General features: G+C 37.6%; 1 protein-coding gene across 6 annotated transcripts in view; it reads right to left on the bottom strand.

Annotated features, from left to right (window-relative positions):
• magi1b (membrane associated guanylate kinase, WW and PDZ domain containing 1b) overlaps nt 1-27637 on the bottom strand; it is a 158041-nt gene that overhangs the window by 14030 nt on the left and 116374 nt on the right. For 2 of the 6 annotated variants that reach the window (XM_079845220.1, XM_079845223.1), the window contains exons 5-15: nt 27364-27580; nt 26449-26531; nt 25757-25792; nt 22160-22217; nt 21280-21383; nt 19985-20101; nt 18238-18423; nt 17518-18153; nt 5871-5902; nt 4213-4456; nt 1365-1456 (exon numbers count right to left, since the gene is read on the bottom strand). In XM_079845220.1, the coding sequence (XP_079701346.1) occupies nt 1365-1456; nt 4213-4456; nt 5871-5902; nt 17518-18153; nt 18238-18423; nt 19985-20101; nt 21280-21383; nt 22160-22217; nt 25757-25792; nt 26449-26531; nt 27364-27580 (1805 nt within the window). The remainder of the gene's footprint in view (nt 1-1364; nt 1457-4212; nt 4457-5870; nt 5903-17517; nt 18154-18237; nt 18424-19984; nt 20102-21279; nt 21384-22159; nt 22218-25756; nt 25793-26448; nt 26532-27363; nt 27581-27637) is intronic. The other 4 variants (XM_079845222.1, XM_079845224.1, XM_079845221.1 and 1 more) reach the window with 3 other exon arrangements.

The following is a 27637-nucleotide window of genomic DNA, read 5'->3' as shown; positions in this document are numbered from 1 at the left end:
CATAAAGCCTATAAAAAAACCTTCTTCATGTATTTTACAACACTTCAGCTTGTGATTCTTATCTAGTGGGGGTCATTTTTTAGGATTCTTTACCTAACTGAAGTCTCTGAGATCCTGACACCTTGCACTTCTGGAGACTCCAGGTAGGTTGCAGCTTTGGAAAATGGTGGCGCTGGAGACTAAAGGGTTCCTGATGGTTTCACCCTTAATTCTTCACCTTAAATCTCTTTTTTGGCTCAATTTATCTGTAAAAGAAAACATGCCTAATAATTCTGCACACCTGAATATAAGGTGATTTTCATTTCCAGCCTTCATGAACAATTATATATCACTTATACATTATTAAATACTAAATCAATAGTAGTTATTAGGATTACTGTGGTTTGGAAATGGTCAAATGTGCCTGGAAAAAAAATATGATCAGAAAATCAACGTGCCTAATAATTCTGCACTCCCTGTATATTTGTTGGGTGCCTTTGGAACTGTCAAAGAGTGAGAGTGCATTTACACAGGCATCAAAAAATTAAAATATAAAATAATAATAATAATAATCTGTGTTGCATTATAACTAATTAATATAAACTAATATATAATTCATGTTTTTATATATTTGTTAATCAAAATAACTAAAAGGCACTATTTTATAATTGTAACTAACTAGTAACTATTAAAAATGTTTTTATTTTATTTTATTGACATAAGCTGAAATAAAAATAATAATAATAATAATAATAATAATTAGAAATGAGAAATGTTGCCTTGAGTATTAAAATGACTAAAACTGAAATAAAAATAAATAAAGCTAAAGTAAAAATACAACAAAATTACTAAAACTAAAATGAAAACGCAAACTATAAAAGTAAAAGCATATTCAAAATATTATAAATAATACATTTATTAGACTATGAATAAAACTCAAACAACACTGGTGTTAAGATTAAATGGACAAATCCATTATATAAAAATATATAAAAATTTAAATTAAATTAAATTATATTATATTTGAACGTATATATTTTAGGTCCTGTAAGTGGCCAAAATTTCTTAATTTATTCACAAATTTTGTTTGCCTTCATCATTTCATTTTAAATGGCCCTGCGGTGAGACAAATATATAAATATTTAAATATATATATATATTCCATGTAGGCAGTATGACAACTGCATGCATAATTATAAAATATTTAGCTAAATTCTATTTAAAATATTTTTAGATGGCCTACAACTTCAAACCACAGGAAATTATTTTGTCATCTACACATAACCACAACAGATTAAACGAATAAATAACAATATAAATATCAATAAATGAACAAACTAATGAACACAATACTCAATGAGGCCTGTACTCAGCTTTGCACTTACCGGCTCGCCAGGTTCATTGCCTCCCAGGATCCTGAATCCAAAGCCAGTATCTTTTCTCCACAGGAAAATATCCTGCTCCTGGTAATCAGGTACTGAAAAGGAAGAAAAATAGCTTGAGACCGTGATCAATTCACCAGCAGAATGACGTACAAGCTTTGATTTATAACCCGATCCTGCCTCTTTCAAGAACGGCTGCTGGTTCAAGGAAAAGCGAACATGTTGCTTTCATGATTGCATCTATAGTATACTCACACATCTGGATTTTTTCTATGAAGATGTAATATAATGACTACTCTGCTCCAATGAATTCACATAGCACAATCTGATTAACAGGTATTTCCATCTGAGAAAATGATAAGCACTGACACATGTGCTTAAATCTAGAGTACAGATCAAGTGAAGCAGAAGAGAGAATCCAGAGGTCTTTTGAAGCAGCTGGGCCCTTGAGCTTACACCGCCGCCTGAGCGCCGTCTCCACCACAGCACTTCCATGTCAAATCAGTCAGGACAAGCACCAGTAGAGCTTTCCCCTCTTTTAGGCTTGAAGTCCTGCAGACATCAGCAATCTGTCAGGTTTTACATTATTGACCCTGTAGCTCTCCAATGCATCACATGATGTTCTGTCGGGGGGCGCTTATGCCTGTTAAGTAAGAAAAAGCTGGAAACCGTGGCTCTGGGCAGATATTTCTGATGCAGGCTTTTACCGAAGATCTTTTGCTTAATGTGCTTACCTTTAAGAATGGGCTTCGTTTATCGTAAGCTATAACAAATGCTATGCATTTGTGATTCTGCTGCAAAGCTATTACAATGCAGCTGAATGTGTGGAGCAACTGCCAGATACAAGGACCTCTGTCTCCAGTCTAACCAGATGTACAGCAATTTACTGTAACAGAGACAGGAAGTAGAATTGCTCCAGAGCCATGCAAAATGGCTGCTGTATGGGCAATTTTCCCACAACGTTCGATCTCCATTAGGAAGCAAGGATGATTGTGGCAGACTCTGCAAATTGTGCATTATGGCAAGGGTAGACCAGCATCAACTTACATTCATTTGTGTTAAAGCCTCTCAATGCAGCTGCTCACTGGGTTTAGTGAACTGAATGTTTTCAAGATGGTCCAAAAACGCCTATCAGACATCAATGATTTATCTCTCAATCCGTTCAAGGACTGCAACAGTCTAGCTGGTTCAGTTAAGCGACTTAAAAACAGTGAAGGCTGATTCTCAAACAAATGATTTGGTTATATGAATCCAAAACATAGAGTCCAACAAGTGTAATCCAACTTCCAAGTGAATTATTTCAATGAGTTGGTCCTTTTTGGAGAATCAAAAACACTGGCGCAATCAGTGTAGTCTAATTCCCAAACAAATGACTCGAAAGAGTCATTTCTTTTTTGTGAATCATTAAAAAGTTTGTAAACACATGTTTTGCAAGAATTATTTTAAGTAACAAGTAACCCCATACTTGGAATTTGTCCTCTGCATTTAACCCATCCAAGTTAGTGCACACACATTAGGAACAGTGAGTAGTGAACACACACACATACACACACTGCAAGCCATAGACGCACACACACAGAGCAGTGTGCAGTGCCGGGGAGTGATTGGAGGTTAGGTGCCTTGCTCAAGGGCACCTCACTCATTTCCTGCCAGTATTGAGAATCAAACTCGCGTTAGGCCACGACTGCCCCTAAAGCCACCCAGTGTTTCCGCCCACTTGATTATTGAAATTTTATCTGTTGGCTATGGAATAAATAAAAATCCATAAAGGAAATGTAGTTAAAGTAATTATTAATGGAACTGTTAAAGAACCGGAATAGTTAAGCAAAAAATTCTGCACAATTCGCATCCCTGTATTCCCTATAGCCTCCTTCTTAAGGAATTTACTAATAAGAGACCCTAACAAAAACAAGAGGCAATGAAGACATTCCAAGTTAGCAACATTTTCCAACCCAAGCATTGGAATGCTCCACTCCACAGCCTCTTAACATCCGCTGAAAGATATTCCTGTTAATTAGCCCCTCTGCTCTGGCACACATGAAAGTAGTATTGGATTCACTGTCTTCCACCACTACCAATTATATGCACATTTGTCAAAAGACGTGTTCCAAAGCGCACTGGAGCATGTGAACGCACTGATGACAGGGAGGAGTGTAATTGGTCAGAAGTGCCTCGCCGTTCATGTTGGCTTCTCACTGCCAGTGAGTGAGTCGACGAAAGCAAAGTGAAGGAAGGAAGGAATGGGAAAAGCTAATGAATAGCTTTGGAAGTACAGATGACAGATTCATCCAAACACAGCTCTCTGATCGCAACAAACACAGGGGATTCGAACCGACAGCTAATGGTTTACATTAGGTTTGGACAGCTATTTGAATCCTGAAAGACTAAAGCCATGTTCATGGTTGATGTAAATGGACTTTTTAGCTATCTCACCACATTTGAAATACACAAATTACTTAAAACCACTAATTAATATACTTAACACTGAAAATGTAAATATTAAGCATAAATATAAAAATGCGATGTTTTTATGTATAGATTGACTCTTAAAATAAGCATCAACTGTTAAAATCACATAGAAATATAATGACAATTGCCTTGATTTTAAACCAACCCAACCATGCATAATTTTTGTTTCCACCAAGGTTAGATATTTTTTTAACAACAAGTATCCCCAAAATGTTGATCTAGATGTTAATATTTTAGTGGCAAAGCAGAGCAACCAAACGAGAAATACAGCCTGTTCCCAACCAACTAACCAAACCTGCTATCCCAATCCCAAACAAATATAAACGAGAGACCCAGTGATCTGCTGCCAATGCACCCGCCACCAGAATCCCATATTACTTACGCCTACTTTCATACATGCTCCTTGACTGGGCCCAGATTTTAAAGGGATCTGGTTTCTTCTGAAGAGTTCCGTCTACTGGAGGGTCCTGGGGCAGGCTAGGCAGAGGCTGGGAGGGGGGAGGTGGGGCGGCCGACTCGTTGAGCAGGGCCTGGGAGACGTGGAGCGGAGAGTCGGTGTGGATGCTGCGCTGACTGGACACGCTGTGCTGGGAGCTGCCCTGACTGTCCTTGCGCTCCAACTGTTGCTGTGTGGGGGGGAAAAGAAGAGAGAGGAAATATGAATAGAGGAGAAAAAAGCACCACAACCTCCCCGGTGTATTTAAGATGGAGTGAAGGAATTGAATAAATGTGGAGTAGGCAAGTAAAAAAACAAAAACAAAGAAAGAAATGTGAATGAATGAGTTGAAGGACAGAATGACCCACATCTCTCCTTTACCATTCCGTCAGGATTCATTCAAGCCAAGGATTATATTCAACTGCTATTTTAATATTCTGCCTCAACTACCATTCAACCTCTCTCAACAAATACCCTCCAAGCAACTCAATTTGAATTTTAAGTTTGTTTAGTAACAATATATACATTTGCCACATTATGGTTAATATTAATTTAATAAATAGGCTACACTATGAATATTAATACTGATACTGACATAATAATACAGTTGTTATATAGATAGTATAGTGCAGTGATAGTTGTCACCCAAACGGTTATGCTGACAATTGTTTTTAAGTTTGCACTTTACATAATTTGCAAACAAACAATTAAATGATAAAAAGCAAAAATGAAGCATTTTCACCATATTGTATATACTAGCTATTATATAAATAATGTCATATTTTCAATTCATGTTTTAAATTTAAAATATTTATTCCAAGTAATTTCACTATGAAATACCTCCAGAGGGGTTGGGTTATGAATTTTTTATTGTTCTCTCCTCCACTAAGTCATCTGAAGTTCTTTTTTTAAACCCACGCACACACCTCTGCATCCTTTTGCATCCCAGCACAACCTATGAATCTGTACAGCAGACATCCCGAACAGCAGACAACCAGCAATAAAAATCAAACCACAATTCAATAAGTAGCTAATAAATCCATCCAAATAAAACAGAGGCCATTTGAGAATTGAGAGACGCCCGTCTGGCATTGAGGAGTCATACAAGCATGGACTCCATTTCAACAAAGTAAGAAAGAAAAAACCCAAGGCTGCCATTTTAACAGAAGAACACTGATTATTGTTTCTATTGTCCGCAAACCCTCCATCTATCAACAGGCTGGTGGAACAAAAGATTAAAAATAAATGCTATTCTGTCCCTGAAGCTCCAAGGATGGAAACTTGCTGGTTTTGTTGTTTTCGGTAAATCATTAGAGGGCTATTACAGGATGCCCATGTGACCAATAAAATCAGCCCTCCTCCCAGGGGTCAACACCACCCTCCCAACCCTGACCACATGGTTTCACCGTTCGCTGATGGAGTGTTTGCATTGAAGTGCATATCAGATTCTCTCTGCCACAGCAGTGACATTGTAAAACCTCTTTTGAACACTAGACCAATGCCACGGACAATGAGCAAAAACAATCGGAAACAGATTGGAAAAGACAAAAAAAAATGGTGGTGAAGAGGAAAGAACAGACTGAGAATAAAACATCTGTACTCACCAGTTTGGGGCTCTTCTTCGCAGGTGCCACCCCTACAGAAAGCGAAAGAGACAGAAACATTAATTGCGCGCACACAAATATTTCACCTTCCCCACAGGCACAAATCTGAAAGCAATCCCAAGACAAATGGATGACTCCAATTAGGGTGCGTGGTGTGGCGGCAGCCCCGTTTCTCTTTCCGTTTCTTCTCTCGTTCCTTTACTCCGACAGCACAAACCATAAAGAGGGCAGCGCGGACTATCCACATCAGAGGACCGACCCACATTACCCTGATTAAATGCTAAGCAGACCCCATGAACTTAAAGGAACAGTTCGGTCTTTTTTATGCAAAACACAAAAGAAGATACTTAACAGAGTGTCCCAGCTGCCATTTTTTCACATAATAAAAGTCACTTCCATTGTATCGAGAGAGAAAAAAAGCAGCTGGGACATTCTGCAAAATATTTCCTGTTATGGTCTACGCAAGAATTGGAATGACATGATGCCAGAAATTTCATTTCAGGGAGAAAAATCCCTTTAAACCTACCAGACACTGCGCGAGAGATGAAGACAGAAAAAGAGGAGAGCGAAAGAAAGAGAGAACGAACGAGACACAGGAAGAGAAACAGAGAGGGGCTTATGCCCAGACAGGTGCTAAGCTATTACCCATGGAGAAGGAGTCCAAGATACTGAACATTAAATTATAGGCAACGGTCAGTTCCCCTCTTACTGAAACCATCTTCCAGCGTCCCTGCCCCTCGCGATGTTGTAGCCGAAGGATCCTGCATCTAGAGCCAGTCCTTGATTCTCCTGTCTTTTGAGCTTCTCTTTTTTCTCTCCCTCTCCCTCTCTCTCTCCTTCTTCTTTTTCACCCTCCCCCTCCTTGTTTCGATGTGCATCACCCTCGCTCCGTCTTCATGTGTTTGCTGCTTCTCTCTGCTTCTCTCTCCCTTTACCATCGCTTACCATCTCGCTCGCTTCACCATCGTACTCCCTCCTCCTGAACACTGATTCCCTCCCACTTCTACGTGCGCTGATGTGCCATCGCCCCCTCCCACGCCTCCATCAGAAAGGCTGGGTATGACAGGCCATGCATAAATTATGCATTCATACATAAAAATGTGAACATCATTTATAGCATGAAAAAAAAAAACTGAAAATAGATGAAAAACTAATGTCTCTCAATGTCGGTACGATTCATTAGTGTGATCATAAGTTGTGGTTTCGCAGCTGGGTGCATGTTTCACTGCGTGGTGCTGTCGGATCCCGATCGGTCCTCTGATTACAGTCTGGGCTGCTTACTATGAAGCCCACGGTAACACACATGCGCACTCGTGATATTCGTCACAAGCAGTGTCCAGCCTGTCCTGCACACATTGTTCTCTATTACAACAAAGTGCTTCTGCGCTTTAATCTAATACAACTTTAAGCATTCAATCGTCCTTTCCATTGCAAATTGACCTGCCCCATAAAGCCCTGCCCCCAACCTGAATCATTATCCCCAAAACAAACACAATCATCCTCTGCAGTCTGCCGCCTCCCTCTCCTCTCTATGCCCATCTCCACTACAGCCCATTAATTGTTAAAAGTTTCTGCAGCATTGCTCCACGCCTTCTTTGCTAACACACTCTCTTCATTTTTCTCTCACTTCAAATCTCGCACAGTGGTTTGTTTGGTAGAGCAATTTTTTTTCTGAATTGACAATGGTAATTGTATTGATTTGGCTAAACGGTGATAATTCCAATGACCTGAAGTCTAATTTCTATAATATTTTCCCTGCTCAGACAAACTATTCCACAGCGGCACAGCAACAAGAATGCATAAAAAAATGAATGAATCTATGCTATTTTGTGAGTTTAAGAGTGGATCTGCACGGGTCTGATTTTATAACCCAGTTGAGTGTCTAGAGGTCGTTGCTTATAGAGGAGAAAAGCTCCGTAATACCTTGTAATCAATCAATCCATTTCACTTTACTGGGCACATAATGGCTTTATCTGAATCCCATAAAGCAGTGCTGCTTGCTGAATGAAAAGCAAACAGAGTGACCAATGCATTAAAAGTGGATGACTCTTGTTGTGATTGCTGCTTAACTCTTGGACCTGTTTCAAATCCTATAGTCGAGCACTTTGAGGTAGTTTCAAGAGCCCTGCCATTTCCTTTGTGCAGGACTGATACCCTATCATCTCCACCAATTCGTCATTTATTTAGAGGTTGAGCGGAACATCGAAGAAACGACAACTGGCTGAGATTAGTTATGTTTCAGTCAAGAAATTTAGGTGAATTAATTCAGCTCAATCTCAAATTAGCAAAATTGTTGGTGTGAGAGACTAAGCCAGTTAATAAAACCCAAATGGCATGAGAGCTCCCTCCATAACTACATGCAGAACATGCAGGAGTTAATCAGCAGGAATACAGGTGACAGTTCAGTGTGAATCACGTCAGGCACAGGGGAAACTAATAAGAAGGTTTAGCAGGAGAAGATTATGGTGCACTGCATGTGCACGTGCATGTGCATAAGGGAATGAAGAGAGCGAAGGGTTTGTACTGGACCCCTTTTCCTCTGCCTGGCTGATAGGAACAGATTCTGATGGTCAGGACCATCTGTCAATGATGTAGTCTGACACACACAGGAATGAGAGACAGTCTCCCAGGAGCGGCCGCAGCATGAGTCTAGTGCGGAGAGTGCGACAACACAAAACCAATTTCATGCAAGACTATTGTGCACTTTTCAAAAAACTTGTCAGATTTCTATGCAGGCAGGATTCTAGGGCATCACAAACAGTGAAGTCTGTTAAAAACGGTACTGCATGCAATCTAAGCTGCATGCTGCAAAATTTATTTTAAGGCAGCATCACATTTATTTACAACCTCTGGTCTTTGTGGACAAAGCGGGAGAAAAGTTGATTATAAATATACTTTATTTAATACTCAAAAGTATCAATGAAAAATTGTTCAATGTAATTAAGATGTATTATTTAATCCAATAATGCATTTGAACAAGTTCTGTGATCAATTTAAAAATGGAAGACAAAGTGTGAGAGATTATAAGTACACTTCCTTCAATACTTTAAAATATCAGTAAAACATTTTCAGTGTAAAGGACCATTCACACCAAGAATGTTAACTATAAAGACAACAATATTAGTGTTCATACCACTGGATGGTAATGTTCTGTTTAAAAGCTCGCCCTGCAGATATGTTGTCTGCCGCTTTAAATACTCTGAAAGTAATTCCAACGATATTGTGACGAAAACGATATTGTGTAACGATATTGTGACGAAAACGATATTGTGACGAAAACGATAATGTGTAACGATATTGATTCCATGATAGTTGATGTGGAATTTCCTATTCTAACCTAATTAGAGTGATTATTAAAACTTTATAGTTATGTAAATGTTGATTATTAATACACTTACACCTAATTTAGTACACTGTAAAAAGTGATCAGTTGACTTAACTTTAAAAAAGTGAGGAAACCCATTGCCTTAAAATGATGAAGTAATAAATTGTCAAGTTCACATAATTTTTTCAATTACGCTTTCAGTTTTTTCTCACTTTTTAAAGTTAAGTCAACTGATCACTTTTTACAGTGTACTGAAAAGTATCAATAAAAACATTTAAGTATAATTAAAATATATTATTTTTCCAATAATATTGAGATACATCCAAGATAGAAGACAAAGTGAGAGAGATGTTAAATATATACTTCATTCAATACTGTTAAGTATCAGTAATAAATTATTTAGTGTGAGACCATTTTGGTTAACTTATAACTACAATTCACTCATTACTGAAAAGAAATCAATTCTGATCAATTGTTAGTCCAGCGTCCCATGTGACATGCTATTTGTGTTAAGTTGCTGCCAAAGCGGACTGATTTCAAATGGTTCCAAAATGGCCTAATACAGCTGCCTATATAGGCTGCTCACTAGGTTTTAGAGCACAGCTTATGTGTGCACGATTGTAGTTGTGTGTACACTGGAATAGTCTTAACATGACATGGCCTTCAATTGGAGGTGACAGGCCATGAGGTGATGTTAAAATAGCCTTGTGCAGACACCGATGCGTGTACACACACACACACACAGCTCTGAAGGCTATTGTACAACTTCCCCTCCATTACTTGTGTGGATTCAGTAGGCCTGCACAAACATGTCAATCAAAAATCATTCAAGGGTAACACATAATGAAAGAATAAGATGCAGAGTGGACTTGAAAACACCTGTCTGTCTCTGTCTGTCTGTCTGTCCTCACTGCCTGCTGGCATTTGTTCCAGAATGTGATGCGCCTGCATGTTGTGTGCAAGACAGACCCCTCCGCTTTATCATTTTAACAGAAAACCCCACCGCAAAGTGCAGCAGAGCATCGTCATGGAAACAAGGTGTGAAATCATGCGATTGGTGGGTTCTATGCTTCACCTCTTTAGCAAGCCAAAGGGTGAGCAGTCAGGGAGAAGATGCTCCCCACAACCATTATCTAAAACATATTTTTCACCAAAAACCTCTCGTTTTGATTTAGAGCCACTTTTTTTGGACTGTTGCTATCCTGAATATTAGTCTGCAACACCATTCATTTTTGCTGTTGGACAAATCAGCAAAAATTTATGCAAAAAATGACAAAACCGTGCTGGAATCCTTCCTTTAAAACATTAAATCAAGTTACTTTGGTACACACCACCAATCATGGTTGTTTATCTTTCCCACCGCTGTATTTGTCCAGCCAAGAAAAGAAAAACAAGACTGTAATGCTGTTCCATGCTTAAAGGCCAGCTTAGATTAATTTCCCTGCTGATTTAAGGGCCGTTCATATCAAGGATGATAAACATAATGCCAACTATAACTGTAAAGTTTTAATAATCTTTCTAATTCTGTAAGAATAGGGCAGTCCACACCACAACTATAACAATGACACATAGAAAATATATAGTTGGAATCATTTTCAGAATGATGTTTTCCAGCTGATCAATGATAAAAGGCCAATCAGAATCCAACTCATTTTAAAGAGCTCGAGCATTTAAAACGTCAGCTTGCACATATATTACCGTAAACAGCACGTTATCGTCAGTGGTGTGGGCACTGTAATAAATGATTTTTGAAGTTACTATATCAGTCATTCTACGCAATTTAAAATTGTATTCAATGTGTTACTTGCCTTTTCTTTGTAATTAATCACGAAATTTACGAGCAATTTCTGAGTAAAATTTGTTTTTACACCAATTTTTTTACAGTTTCATATACAGTAGTTATAGTCATCTTAGGGTGGTTTGGTGTTGGTTAAAACATGCATGATCTATCTTGTTAAGACGCCAGGTGGGAATCAGCTAGGGCTGTACCAGAATATTCGTTTGATGGGTTGGTATTCGTTTCTCAATTTATTTATTTTTTCACGCACACCTGGCATCCCCCTCGAAACAGTTCTCATTCGTGCTTGAATTGTGGATTCATTAGCCTCTTATTCTTGATGAAAAACACAACAACAAAACAGTACAATGACAAACTCCCTTAAATAAGCTCTTTTACATTTCGCTTTGAACTCCTGCTGTAGTTTGTGCTGAGACTCTTGTTCGGCTCACATGGCACGTTCAGTTTTTAATTGTAGATAATCTGTTCTCTAACTGAACAAAATTATTTTACTACTATAATATATAAAAACTGGGACGTAACACCTGTGTGTTTTGTATCACTACAGTGTCCGTTCTCTGAACATAAGCCCTGCCTGCGTGAGGCGCGCCACTTCTCGAGATTCCCGCTTTTATGAGAGATGGATTTGTTCAGGCCCTTCCCCTCCGAATATTCAATGTTGATTACTACGAAGCTTCAAAGCTCAATAAAAAAAAATTTCGGACCAACCCTAGGAATCAGCACCCAAAACGCAATATTTTTTTCTTATCTATGTGTTAATAAGCCTTAACACACTTATTTGGATGCTTGGAGTAGCAACTAATGAGACCAGAATACTCAATGCCTGTGTAGAAGCCGGTTTCATTACTGCTGGGGAAATCGAGATGTGTGCTGTCATGATTGATGTCTCATAAAGGGAGAGGATCAGATAGTAGTATGCACCTTTTCATTTCATCACGCTATCCATAGCTGGAGCATCCCTCACTTTCTTTCTCAAATCGGCAGATTCTGATATACACACCGGCAGGAAGAATTGCAATGAGGCTAGAAATGGCCTTCTGTATGTCGCGGCGTAAGTTCCACACTGATGTAAATACATAAACATACACACACTTCAGGAAGACAGAATGGACCATTGGACCACTAACTTAAAGCCATGATGTATTCACCTCACAAACACACATTGTGTTGAACTGATTACCCCGGGCATAACAGATGCATGAATATCCTTTATACTCAGCATTTACGAGCATGACATTTAGACCTGAACAGCTGAGAAACATCTAGAGAAAAACAGACAGCGGTCAAGCCTCATGGGAGGAAAAAAGTCAACGACGATGACAGCCTAACATTGGAAACCACAATTTTGGTTTTATCCTGTCAAGCATCAGACAATTTTATAATGTTTGGTTCTTAAAGGAATATTTATGGGCTTCAGCACAAGTTAAGCTTAATTGAAGGCACTTGTGGCATAATATTGATTGCTAGAAAAATTCATTTCCATTAGTTCTTCCTTTTCTTCAAAAAAGCAAAAATCTCAGTTACAGTGAGGCACATACAATGAAAATGAATGGGGCCAATCCGTGAATGTTAAAATACTCAATATTAATAGTAAAAATTTGAAAAGCTTTACAGCTCAAATAATACAAGTTTTATTTATCCTTTTTAACAAAAAGATAACGCCATTCCCTTGTCCACTTCCATTGTAAGTCTCAACATGACCAGGTCTTAAAAAAAATATATATATAATAGTGGTAAATTATTACATTATTTAAACATTTTATATATATATTTATTATGTATATATATATATATATATACATACACATAATAAATATATATATATTATATATTGTATTCATATATATATATATAATATATATATATATATATATATATATATATATATATATATATATATATATATATATATATATATATATATATAAATTATGTATATATAAGATGATTACAAAATCTCAATTATTTAAAATGATTACAGAATAAAACAAATTTTGGTTATCAACATTACAAAATGCAAAACAAAACAAATGCTGTCGATTGGGTTTAACCTGTATATCAACCCAGAATAGTTCTTAAAGGAAAAATGCAGTGTTATAGTGCAACTATCCTAGGCGAGTAAAATGTTCAAATAATGATGTAATATAGCTTTGAAACCACCAACCTAACCTGCTGGACTAGAGGCACAAAAAGGGACACGGCTAAAAAAACAACTCTAATGATGTTATACCCTCTCTCTTTCTCTCTTTCTTTATAAATATACTACATATACATACACATATATACACACACGCACACACACACATATACACATATATATATATATATATATATATATATATATATATATATATATATATATATATATATATATATATATATATATATATATATATTGTAATATATATATATATACACACATACCCACCCACACACACACACACACACAGTCAATTATCCAGAAAACCAGCCGAGCCAGCAGCAGATTTCCTGCAATGAGAAATAAAAATGTAATGGGTCAAACATGCTGCAGATGTGAGTACATGTGCGTATGTGTTTTAAAGGAATGAAGAGACATATATCGTGTTACTACACATTAGATCTTTCTTCGGACTCTACTCTAATTGGTAGGCCAGTGATGAGTGAGTGTTGATGAAAAAGAATGTGTGTGTGTGTGTGTGCTTATTTGTGTGTGGTGGGATTTGCTGCCTGACATCAAGGCCAGCAATTAAGGTGAGATGTGAGCACAGAGAATACTTAAAACATTCCAGACACATTTCACAGACATTAGAGAACGCCTCTGGTGTGTACCAGCATGAACTGCTGAACTTGGATTACTCCAATGACAATTAAAGCGGTTTTAAAGGTTTTTATCTTTTTACCCTTAGGCCAACATATAATGTTAGTCAAGGTATTTTATACCAAAAACAGTCAAAGTTTAGTATTAAATGTTCATTTTCCACCCTTTCTATGACCCTTAGAATAAAACATTTTTAGAATAAAACACTTTTTTTTGGTTAAAAATGATCCAAAATCAATTTTATTTAGCATGTACACAACAAGCCAGTATTCAAAATGATCGCCTTACCTTAGCACGATTCACAACGGTAAGCTTGTAATAATGTGTTATAATTAGAGTGGTATGGTGGATTTCATCATTACGTCACATCTGTATACATAAAAAGGAGTCCGGCTAGTAGGTTATCGCATGTGAGGAGCGGATCGCATGTTCTTCAGCGGATCATTTATAGTCTTTCTCACAGCAGCTGGAGTAATTAAACTTATCATTTTGATGGCGGAATGTAATCCAGAAAGGCCCAAATGACATCATCAGTAACAACTGGAGATTCACCCATGGTCAAAAGCAAAATATTGGACTGTACGGAATCTACAGGTAACGCTAATACACACTAAATACACGTAGTCACGCAATGCTAAGGCTGTTAACATTAACAATTTGAGAACAAAGTTTAACAATCATTTGCACAGTTTGATGTTATTAGAGCGATCATTAGATTTAATCACCGTTGATAGCATGATTTATTGTAAGGTTTTGTTCCAAAAAGTGGCAGACATGTTACTTACTTTACTTAATTGCAGGTTTCAAACAGAGATGGCGACACAGAGGCAACACTTACGGACTGCAGCTTTAAGATCTCAAAATAAACATTTTGTCAATGTTGTAGCACTTGGACTCGGACTCTGTCTTGAACTCGGTCTCGAGACCATATTTTAATGGTCTTGGTCTTGTCATGGACTCGCGTGCATTTGGACTCGGTATTGACTTGTACACGAACATATTAGAAATTGGACTTATTCCCGAGTCCACTCAAGTCCTATTCAAAATATTTCATGATTATTACTGTACGTTAATATTTCTTTAAATTGATGTTTGATTGACACGTCCAATGATTGGTGATTTTCTTGTGCGCAACTGTGCATGACTTGAGACGTTAGTGCAAAGACTCTCGCCAGGTTCTCTCCCACACCAGTGACCCGCCCGCTCTCGATTCTATTTTCGATTCTACATTATTTATCTTCTATTGTCTTTTTATTGGTTTTGGTATTTAACATAATATGAAAATAAAATAAATAAATAATAAAACAACAACAAAAACATTAGATACAATTAGTAGCAGATGATAGAATAATTGAAGTCATAATAATAAAGATATGTAAATAAATAATAACTGTAGAAATTACATTGGGGGAAAAAAACTAAAACAAACATAGAGAGGAGTACAGTTCCAACTATGGTCAAAAGCATGGTCGTACATTATGGTCAAAAGCATGGTTGTACGCTACATTATTTCTCATCTGTGTTATTTTAATATATTTTCTGTTTACAAAGTAGGACAAAAGTGTCACAGAGAAAACCAAATCTTGTTTAATTAAATAATAAAATGATTATTTTATTAATTACCGCCTGCCCTCTCTCTCTCTCCGGCACATTCACACTTTTGCATTAAAAAGACAGCAGTTTTTCTGCAATCACTCTTGTGCATGCCCTCCGTAACTAAAAAGTTAATTAAATTAATTGGGGACTCAACCCTCTCTGAACTCGGCCTCAACTCGGACTCGAATGAGCTGGTCTCGACTACAACAATGCATTTTGTTAATGGTTGTATACATTTTTTTTAATATAAATATATATACAAATACATATATCATTTCTATTTCATGAAAATATACAAATATATGCCTAAAAAATTATAATATATATAATTTTTTTCTTTTTCTTTTGGTGAGGCCAATGAAAATGATGGCAGGGTTTTACTTTAAAAATGCTTTGCAATAGATCATGTAAGCTACATATAAGCCAGATATAAAACAGGCCATTCTGTCCTGCTTTCTGCAGTTTGTGCATAAATTACACTACAAGTTATGTGACATCAGTTCAGCAGGCCATCAAATCCTAGAGGATAACTTGGCCTTTTTTTTGCTCTATTGATGAGCCCTAAAAGATATAAGCACTGCATACTCTTTTGTTTACATGCTGGTAACTGTCCCAAATGACAAATGGGGGCGTTTTAATACAACAAACACTGGCCTTGCAATTGGCATGCAGCAATTTCATGGCCCTGTTAAAAGCACTTACACAAGACAGATAAAAACGCTTTCAATTCATCAAATTAATAATCAGAGTGCCAGGCTCTGTCTGAATGCTCCGAAAACAGACAAAATAGGATTTTGAAGCTCTGAGGTTCTGAAAGGCCTTGGGATTTGTGCACACAACTCTTGGAGTAATTCTCTCAAACTGTAGCTTTCTATGAGGAGAAACTTCTTCCTTTAACAGTCAGATGCTGATATTCAGTGTTTTCTCTCATTTCAAACACACACACACACACACACACACACACACGAATCTCCCTTTCATTCTCTTTTGCTGTCTCTGGACCGTAGAGGCAGCGGTTTTCCACCAAAAGCAGGTAACCTTGACATTTCTATCTCAACTTCCTCTCCCAAAATGCAAGATAGAGAAAAGGCTATGTGGAAGTGTCAGATGGGGGTTAACAGACAGCTGATTTTGGTGGCCCTCAAGGAAAAAGCAGATGTCACAGACTTCATATTCATGATCGGAACAGACCTCTCACCCGAGACGGTCTCTGTCTGGACATTGTCTGTCTGTCATTCTCTCTTCATCTCAAGTGCACAAGCTCTCTTTCAGGAACACTGACTGAACAACCTCTTCTCTCACTACAAGAGGTTTTCTTTACACTCAAGTAGTAAGACTTTTAACAATCTTTCGGTCCACATTGCAAGACCCATTTCACATTCCCAGGCTTGGAACGCAGAAGAAAATAATACCAGAGTGAGAAAAAGCGAGACTGAAAGTGTACTAGATTTATAAAAGCAGAAATATGTAAACAAAAAGGGCCAAAAAGCACCCACTTAAACAGGATACAGCCATCTGGCTCACTTGTAAACCAACCAATCAGTTTATTTTACTTAACATTTAGGAGTGGGAAAATCTAAAATGGGATACAACTCAAGAAATAGACAGTTTGCTTGATAGGGATGCATAATATACACTATATTGTTCAAAAGTTTGGGGTCAGTATGATTATTATTATTTTTTTTAAATAAACTAAAAGCTTTAATCAGCAAGGACACATTACATTGATCAAATATTACTATATATTATGTTTTTGCTGTATTGTTGATCAAATAAATGCAACCTTGGTGAGCATAAGAGAGACTTCTTTCAAAAAACATTACAAAAACTCTTTTCTTCCCCAAATTTTTGAACACTAGTGTATCAGTACCAGATTGGAATTTGGTCATTCTTGGTATTTTTTTTAAATTTTATTTACCATTTAGACAAAATAGTTTTAATATTAACTATTTGTGGGTTATCAGCCATAATATAAAAAGAATAATAATTGAATGGTACTGGTCAGAATTGTATTATCTGTGCAACCTTAATTATGCCATAAACCTTGTAAACTTTCAAATAGAGCTAGTTTTTCATTGCAAGTGCTTAAATTTAAATTAAAAAAATAAAAATTTCGATGTGGGCTCACCTCTTTGAACCAGCATGGTCACCTCACTGCCTTTGGGGCACTTGCTGAGCAAATCGACCACCTGATTGTGCGTCAGGTTCTGCACATTCCTCTTGTTCACCTCCATGATGATGTCCCCCTCCCTCAGGCCTCTGCATCGTGGGTAATCCACTATCTGCTTCACTCGCTGGCCTCCCCCAGAAGGGCTGTCCGCTATTGTGAAGCCAAATCCTTTGTCGCCCTTCTCCATATGAACAGTAATCAGCTCGGGCTGGGTTGCAATCGAAGATGCCAGCGTCACCACGTCACTGGGATAACCATGAGAGCCATTGGAAGCCACCTCTGCTGAAGGGCTATGGGGGCGAGGTGGGTCGCTGGAGCCGTTCAAACTACCGCCGCCACCTGTAGTTTCGCTCCCGTGGCTGGATGGAGAGTCATAGCTTTCTTTTCCATTGACAATGATGGGTTCCTTGTCCAGAATGGCCACAGAAGTCACCAGGCTGGTGTTGGGGTCATCAGGGTCAAAGGGTAATGGGTAGCCACGGCAGAGTTCAAGGTCGACCATAGAGCCGATAGGGATGGACTGGAAGATCTTCACAACCTGGGCGTGTGTGTAGCCCAACACGCAGGTGTCGTTTACACTCACGATAACGTCACCTGAGAAAGCAAAATATATGTTGGCCCAAGAACAAAGACTACAGCACAAAGATGTGTTTTGCGACACCACAGTTTAAGTTTTACCTGTTTCCATCTTTCCGTCCAGGGCAGCTGGTCCATCGAGCACCAGGCTCTTAATCTGTAGGAACTCATCCGGTTCATCTCCTCCTACTACGGTGAAGCCGAACCCACGTCTGCTCTTCTTCAGCTTGGTGTTAATGAATGTTCCCTTCAGTTCTGCAGGGTTCCTTGTGAAAAATGGCTTCCCTCCTGCAGTAAGAAAAGCATTGCACAATTGTGAGCTATGGGAATAGATGAAGGTAAATCTGTTGGCCCCTCTGTATGAGATGATTACGCATACCTCTGTGTATTAGAGCAGCAAATCTCAAGAACAATTTAAGTTTCAAGAAGAAGCTGAACTACAAAGTTAACTTTACCAACCATAGAGTAATGGAGTAGGCTCTAAAATCAATCTATAGATCAATCTATGAATCAATCTATAAATAAATCAATCAATCAATCAATCAATCAATCAATCTATAAATCTATAAATCTATCTACGTCACCGGACTAATTTGCCTAATTTTCACAGTACTTTAGACTGTGATGGAAACGCAGAGAGCAACAGGTCTGGGGAAAAAAAGTTCCTGGGACAAATTGTTTTGGGTAATTTCAGCAGAAACGCGGCTAATATCACCTTTTAAACATTTAATCTGTCAACATACAAGTTTGTATTGACAATCTGTCCTTTTTTACATTTTAGCATTGCTCTGTCAGAAAATAAATTAACAGTGTGCACTTCTGAAGATGTTTTTGTGAAATAATCATGTTGTGCATTATTATAGTTATTCAGGAAAATGGTCAAATGAATGTTAGTAGATGGATCAGCTGGTAATCAGTCCTAGATCAGAGCAAAAGTGACATTAGTGCAAGAAAGAATGAGAGGAGAGAATGGAGGAGTGAGCAGAGAGGAAGGGTGTGAGCGGCTAGAGAGATGATGTGTGATCTGTTCATCATGGTCTGTCGTGACAGAAGGATCAGAGAAAGCTGCAGAGATACCCTGAGGAGAGAGACACACTGCACACTGAATGCAAATGACTGGACATGATAAAGATAAATATGAGAGAGGGGATATATGACAGACAGAGAAACTGAGCTGTCTGTAACAATACAATTTAAATGCACACACATACACAAAACTGCATATACAATGGGATCCAAAAGTCTGAGACCACTAGAGAAAATGCATATATTTCAGTTTTTTCTATTAAATTTTTTAAATTATTACAAATTACATTAACATAAAAATAAGTGGATAACATAACAAATACCACTATTTTCAGAAAGTCTTAGAACAGAAATAATGCAAAATATTTTATTGTAATGTGATTCCCAGACTTTAAATATGGACTTGTATAACCCCAATCCTAAACGTATCAATATGTATCCTAACCTACACCATTTCTGTTCATTAATTCCACACATCCTTGATTTTCAACCATAATGCATATTTTGTATGTGACACAATAGAAAACACCACATAATTTAAACGAGTGCCCACATTAAGACGCCAGTGAGAGATGGAAAATGGTGTGAGGGACAATGCAATATCCTTCATTAAAAAAAAAGAGTGTGTTTTCTAAATCTTTAAATAAGCAGCTTATCATTGGGTGTTCAAACAATACAGGGGCAGAAGAGACACAAAGCTAGGGAAGGAAGATTTGGAAAAAGTGAACAGGAGTGAGTGAATAGTGAATGTCCACAGAGGAATTTGCCACGTACGGGTGTGTATGTGTTTGTGTTACAAACAAAAAAAGGAGGCAGCACATACGTTTAGCCCCCAGTTGGGGTGGTAGTGGAGGGGCCGTGCCGGGGTCTCTGTAAGTCTCTTGGTGGTTAGCAGCATAGCTCGCTAGCGGTGCTCCTGAAGAATGCTCCTCTATCCATTCTGAAAGAGTGAAGGGTGCACTTCCTTTTTTGTGTGTCTCTCAAGTCAGTTGCACTTCCTGCCTATTCAAACTAATACTCAGGCTGTGCAACCACCAGCTTTAGACCTTTAAAGCCCCCTATGGTGTCCTAACTTCCTCTGTGTAAAACTTGCAACTTGTCAGTACTGTATCACAACCAGTGGCAGGATATGAGATACTTTAGATGAACTTGAGGGAGAAGAAGTTATTAGGTAATCAAGAAAGCAATATTCAGCTGAGTTGGCTGGGAACCAGACCAAAGCAACTTGCATTTCAGTAGAACTTTCTAGACCGTTTATGGAATGAGGTGCGACTCAAGCAGCCTTGAAAGTCAACATGAGCTCATAATCATCCCTATTCACCTTCATAAAGAGAAAGTTACAAACCTGTATGACTTTCGGAATCAGAATCTGTTTATTGGCCAAGTGTGCTCACACACACCAATAATTTTTTGTGCCATTGGAAATTCTTTCTTTCTTCGGTGGAACATTAAAGATGATTTTTTTTCATATTTAATTTCCTTTTGTGAAAGACAATGGTCACCAAAACGGTTTGATTATTAATATTCATCAAAATATATTTTGTGTTCCGCAAAAGAAAGTCATACAGGTTTGGAAAGACATGAGGGTAAATAAATGGAGATTTTGGGTAAACTATCCCTTTAAGAAAGTAATTGGGGACGATAATGAGTTCATGTTGACTTTTTTAAAATAAAAAATTCAGTTTCATTCGAAAAATGTCATATTAGTATTTCACATTGACTTTAATACTGGTTGCTCCTGGTAATTAACTGGGAAAATCCTGATTTATATACGGTATGTAATACAAAACAAGATTTTTTTTATTTTATTTTTTTATAACAGACTGGCCCAAAACATATACATTTATCCATTAAAATGCATCAAGTCATGTGTAGACTTCTCTTTAAAAAAAATGTTTTCTTTTTATATAAATAACATTTACCCAAAAAAAAATTAAGCAGTTATTTCAACAGTAATGAATTAGTAAAATAGGAAAATTAAATGAAAAACTTAAACCATGAGATCCCAACATTCCAAAACAAAAGCTGCAAAAAAAAACAACTCTAAATGACAAACATGGACAATTACAAACGTATAGAAAAAGAAAGAAATGGCGGCATGTTGGGCCTGAAACGAACCTTGGATATACCGCTCACCTTCAGCGGGCTGAGACTGCTCCAGTTGCTTCTTCCTTTTAGCCTCCAGAATTGGGTTCTCATACTGCGTCTTCCTGTTAATATGGCTGGGAGGTGGAGAAAGAGGGAGCGAGTGAGAAAGAGAGAGAGAGATGATGAAGATGAGTGAGCAGAGGACACAGTCAATAACAGAACCAGAGGGAGAAACAGGAAATAGAATGAGAGGGCAGGTAAAGGTTGAGCAGAAGGAGAGCAGGTAAGCGGACGAGAAATAAAGTGAATTAATTCAGAGAAAAGGCAATAAAGATGGCTTGAACTATGGCTGAAGGCCTCTGCATTTATTTAAAATTCATAAAAGTATGCTATTCTCTCTCATCATATGTGCTTAAAAGCAAAATCGGTCTACTACACTAGGCAAACTCGATAAACACAAATCAAAAGCCAAAAATAAAACCACATCACCACATTTACCAAAAAATACAGATCGCACCCAGCTGCGATCCAGGCTACTTTTCAAAAGGCCTGTGCAATTTACTAGGCAAATACTGCTCAAAACATACATAAACATCTCCAAAGACAAAAACCAAAAGGTCTCCTGCCTCGGAGGTATTGCTTTGAAACAACATCAAAACATATGAATGCATTCATATTTATGCGCTACAAACCCAAGAGTCCCTCTGAAGGGGAGGAAGAGAGAGAGAGAGCGAGAGAAAGAAAGAAAGAGAGAAAACAAGATTTCAAAATGGTAACAGTAACAAAGGGTGTGTACAGCCGAAATGCAACAGGCCCAATCGGAAGGATGGCAGCCGTCTCTTTTAGGTTTCAGGATGATGTCATATAGTAAAGATGATTTGAAGGTAATATTGTGTAAAATGTCACTTACTCAACATAATACACCCCATACACTGGATCATCGATCTTCTCCCAGCCTGTGGGCAGCTCTGGATAAGGAGAAAAACAGAAGAGATTTTCAGCTCATTGTAACTAATTTCATAAGGCTTTTATCAAATACTTTGTAATTTCATGTCTTGATTTTTCGACCAATTAAAATTCAAGAGGTTTCGAACTAACAAGCCAGCTATTTAAAAAATATATAATGACCATGTCGAGCAGATTATATAATTATAGCATGCAAATTGAACTGCATGTTTTTTTTTTATTTTATTTTTTTACAATTAACACAACTGCACTACAAAATGTTTGTTTCTGATTGGTTGCCAGATGTTCTAAGGTATTGTTTATATTGTCATATCACTATACTGAACTATTTCAGTGATGTCAAATAGCCATATTGTCTACCACAGCAATAGCAACAGTTAAATATAATTATAAAAAAATGATTTCTCTGTTTCTGTTTCCCAAAAATAACCTCCTGCTTTTAAAGTGATGCTTCTGACTCATTCAAACTAGTAATGATGGCTTGATGCTGAATCAGTGTTCCACACACAAATGCATTAAAGGATTAAAACATAAAAAAAATTTAACATAAGCACATGCAGATGAGGAAAACCATGGTATAAAGAAGAAAAATGGATAAATGGAACAGACTTTTTGAAAGTAATGCACACTCTGCTTGTTGCGGAAGCACTACCACCATTTTCAATAATTCAACAGTCCATCATCAATTCTTTTGTGCTGACTGGATGATTCCCATCTCAAAGTAATAAAAACATTGCTACATATCCGAGGAATTCCGTATTAAGTGTGACATCAGACTAAAGATGAAGTTTGTGTACAGGTCTGCCATTTGTCTTCAGACACAGCCTCTGACAAAAACTCTCCATGTGATATTTACACAAACAGCATATATATTCTCACAGCATTTCCAAATCTCTTGACCTGGCAAACAACAAAAACACGAACTGCTCCGAATATTTCAGGCAAAGGTTGACAAGTGTACAAAAACAACAGAAGATACTCATAGGTTTGATCGCGACACTGTAAAGGCGAAAAGATACACAACATGTCTTCTCTAGAGTAACAGAATAATCATGAAAAGGCTCTGCTGCACTTGACATTGAAGAGTGTTTTCATGCATATGAAAATATTGCTTTCTTTACCATAGCAACCCCTGTTTAAGCAGAAATGTCGTAGTGCCAGGGACACATAGCTGTTGTATTAGCATAGTGCCTGCAGCACACAGAAAACTCATCATCACACCTTCCATAGGAAAGTTATATTGTGACAGCTTCTAATTGGTGTGTGTGTGTGTGTGTGTGTGTGTGCGTGCGCGTGTGTGTGTGTGTGTGTGCAAAACAAGAACTCATTATCTCTCCCAAGCAGTAACAGCAAATAAGACAGACTCCTGTACTGTCCTAATGAAATTATAAATGTCAACCAACACTAATTACTTACAAATAACGATCTAACGGTGAACGATTCTCTCAGCAGCCTCTGTCTCATATATCTTCACTCCTCCTGATCTTAACATAATAATTAATCATTGAGTGTTTTTGGTGGGTGAAATTTACGTCATAGGATTTGCGCAACTGTGTAATAGACAAGCTGTCACAGAAAAATCATTGCTATGCTGGATAAAGGTGAAGTGTGCCATTTGGCCATTGTTAAAGCTTTGAAAATGGATATAACTAAGCCATTTGTAGCTTGATTTACCCCAAAAAATTAAGCACTGGGATTCTCTGTTGCTTTCAAAACATTCGTTTTGTCCCAAATGACATACAATACACTACGCACTCTGCTATCTAGTGTATGGATGCTGCAAGTTTATATTTGTCATCCAGCATTGGATTCGGAAGTGTACTTTTTCTTTCGGAAATTCTCAGTGTTACACTATTTATACTACAAAATAGCATAGAATAGTGTGTACATATGCAAATTGGGACACAACTATTGATCTGTTTGGTTGGGTGTTCAGACAAGACTAGCATAGCAACACAGGCAACCAATGGCGTGGTTATGTCTTTGTCTGACCAATAGCAGCAAGGGGATGTGTTCGTGGAAACCAGTTTGAAACCATTATTATTTTTGCAACTAGACTTTACAATAAGGTCCCAACGTTAGTTAGTAAATGCATTAACTAACAATGAATTCATTTATTTAGTAATGTTGTTAACGTTAGCTATTCTTATATCAATAGCTATTGACCGTGCTCTACCAATCAGCCCGGACACAAACACAGGCCTCCTCAAGGCCACTGCCTGCATCATCTAAACCAATGGCATGAGTTTGGGGGCATTGTTATGCGTTTGTCTGACCAATAGCAGCAAGGGGGTGTGTTTGTGGAAACCTGTTTGAAACCATTATTGTTTTTGCAACTAGACTTTACAGGAAAATACCAATAAGGTTATTTCATTATTTATTAATGTTTGTTAATTTTAGATAATAAAAGGTTTTAATCATGTTAGCTCAGGTCCATTAAATGACATTAACAGATATAACTTTTGATTTTAATGATGTATTAGTAAATGTTGAAATGAACTGTAGAAGTATTTTTAATTGTATGTAACTAATGCAGTTAACCAATGTTGACAAATGGAACCTTATTGTAAAGTGTTACTTTATTTGAATTTTACCCAACAATAAATCCTTTATAAATTATTACTATATATCAAATTGTATTTTTTATTTTATGTTGATTGGTGAAGAAGAAAGCGTAAGCGCCTACCGATAGCAACTGCTCAACAGTACGTCCTGTCCTTCCCCCACATCATTACTGCGACTCTACTGACAAATTGGCCATTAATCTGTTTGCATCCCATCTTCCCTCTCTACAGGATCAAGTCTCTACTGTGCGACCGGATACTCCCGTACCTACTGCCCACATCCCGCAGTCACGGCATCTATTTAATGGCTCCGATTTCTCAAATCAATAGCCATTGACCGTGCTCTTCCAATCAGCCAGGACACAAACACAGGCCTCCTCAAGGCCACTGCCTGCATCATCTAATCCGTTACTAATGATGAATCGGCCCTTCAATTACAAAGGCACACTGAACAGCAAGAGAGATCTGCGTGCTGATATAGTGTGCTCTGGCGATGGTAAAACTGATTAAAGCAACAAATTATTCAATGATTTGACTGTCACCGTTAGCACGACATAATAGTTTCGGCTCTCTTGAGCTATTTGCATGCATAATGAAAACGGAACCACTCCCAGCTGCGAGAGTCCCGAGTTAAACTCCAAACGCTTCAGCGGTAGAAATAGTAACAATGAATATTTTATATCATGCAGTGCCAATGACAACACAAATCAACCTTGTTTGAATGTAATGAAATGTGTTGTACGGTCATTCCAAAATGAATACCAAAGAACTAGATGACAGCAGTACTGAAACATGGCGGTGCAGGTGCACTGTGGTTAAACGTTGCCCTTTGCATTGATCTGGGATCAATTGTGAGGTCCGTTTTCATAATCAGTTCCAGGATTTGAGCAGCACAGAAGGATCAATCTGCCCCACAAACATGCAGGTTATGTGTCTACGGGTTTGAAAAAATGTTTCCCAGTGGAATTGTGGCCTACCTAGCTCATTGTCCAGCTCCTCTGTATGTACCCCTTCTTCTCGAGAGGGAGTAAAAGGGGAGCAGGTGTGCACAAAGTGGGACGAGAGAAAGAGGGGAAGGGTATCAGAGAGGCAGAGAGGGTTAGTTGATCATAAAAAGCAAAATTACTGCTCAAAGCCTTATACACTATGCCACCATATTACATAGAAAGTGGAAATATTACATTTCAAATCACAAAATGAGAAATTAGTGGCATTTATTAATAGCAAAATGATCTGGATTGTGTGAGAATTATTGTGAATTATGTGAGATTCCAGATTCCACCACATAGGGAAATTGGCTATAGAGGTTCATTATTTGTTTGTGTGAGGGGATTCAATATAATCCATTGTAGCATTATAGCAGCTGTGCCTGTCACAAGGTGAGAGTGTCTGTTATACACATGACAGCTCAAGAGCGCCATCTACAGGCCATCATAAGATTACAATGGACAATGTGAGGGACTTATACAGTGAATGCGCCTGATTAAAACTGTATTTGCTTTTCTGAAAGATATTATTTTGAATTTGATATTTTCTACAGTAAAAGCTTATGAACAACACCACAAAAACACTCACGAGCAAGCATTATGAATGCATGTAATCTAAAGCACATCATGTAACTGATGTTGGTGCATGCAAACCAGACAAAAACTCAACCACATGTCCATACCATCATCTTCACATTCCTCCAGGGGCTTTTGAGGTTTGTCCAGGCATCGGGGGTCTATCCAGGATGTTGTCTTTGTGTTGTGGCTAATAATAGATGCAGAACACAGACAGTCAGGCATTGTTCTAAAAGATGCATGCAGAACAACATCCTGTGGTCTTTTTTCTGCTTCCCAGCAGGCAGGAAAACTTATACTAAAGATACTGCAATGTTTGATACTTCCCGTCTTGATATCTGAAAAACTGCCAGAAGCAATATCCAAACTTAAAATAAGAAACACAAACCCATTGCAACCTAAGATATTTATAGTGCAGCTTGTGTCTATACATAAAACATTCTAAATATACTGATAGTGTTCCCAAGAAGCATTTGAAAAAGAATTAGGTTACAGTTAAAAATGTTTCATTTCATCAGAATCAAAAAGATCAAACCAAGTGGCATCTGCGAACAAATTATCGTTTCTCACATCTAACTTCACTTTTGTTCAGAGGCCAAAATGTGACACTCATTTAATAAATGAGTAAATCTATATATAAAAAATCAACTGACAAATCTATCAATTATTAATACTTTGATAAATATATTAAAGAATTCACAGCATCAAAAATAATAATATTAAGTTAAATTATTAATGTAGAAATAATGAACGTTTACTGGTTTACGCATTTTCAAATTTTCTTGATTTTCCTTAAAATCTTTCTCATTTAATTATGGTTTTAATTGATTTTAAAATAGATTTTACTATTTAAAAGATATAATTATTTATTTATAATATTTATTTATGCCAATATAATTGCCTTTCAGTATGACATATCCTTAGACATGAATTTTTAATGTGTGCAGTGTCCAAAAACTTTTCAGGGCCACTGTAAATGTCCATCTAATAAAAGTATCATGAAGATAGTAGTTGGTTCTTACTCTATGAAGTAGACCTCTCCATTCTCAGTGTAGGCCATCTCCCAGTTTTCAGGCAGAGGCCCCAGAGGGTCCTCTTCCGTGGGATAGCCGGGGTGTGTGTGTGTGTTCTGAGAGCTCTCCGTGGTTGACGCCGAGGTGTTGTTGAGCCCGTAGGGTTGAACGTGATCGCGGGCGAAGGGCCGCACGGAGGGGTGGTCGTCAGGTTCACTCGAGTCTCCTGCATGCACACATAAGATTAGACTCTCTCAGTTCAACATGAGGTTCTGGATGAGAA

Source organism: Gobio gobio (genome assembly GCF_949357685.1).
Source record: "Gobio gobio genome assembly, chromosome: 19".
Classification (NCBI taxonomy): Eukaryota; Metazoa; Chordata; class Actinopteri; order Cypriniformes; family Gobionidae; genus Gobio; species Gobio gobio.
Note: the sequence above shows the minus strand (reverse complement) of the source record. Positions and strands in the feature narration are given on the sequence as shown.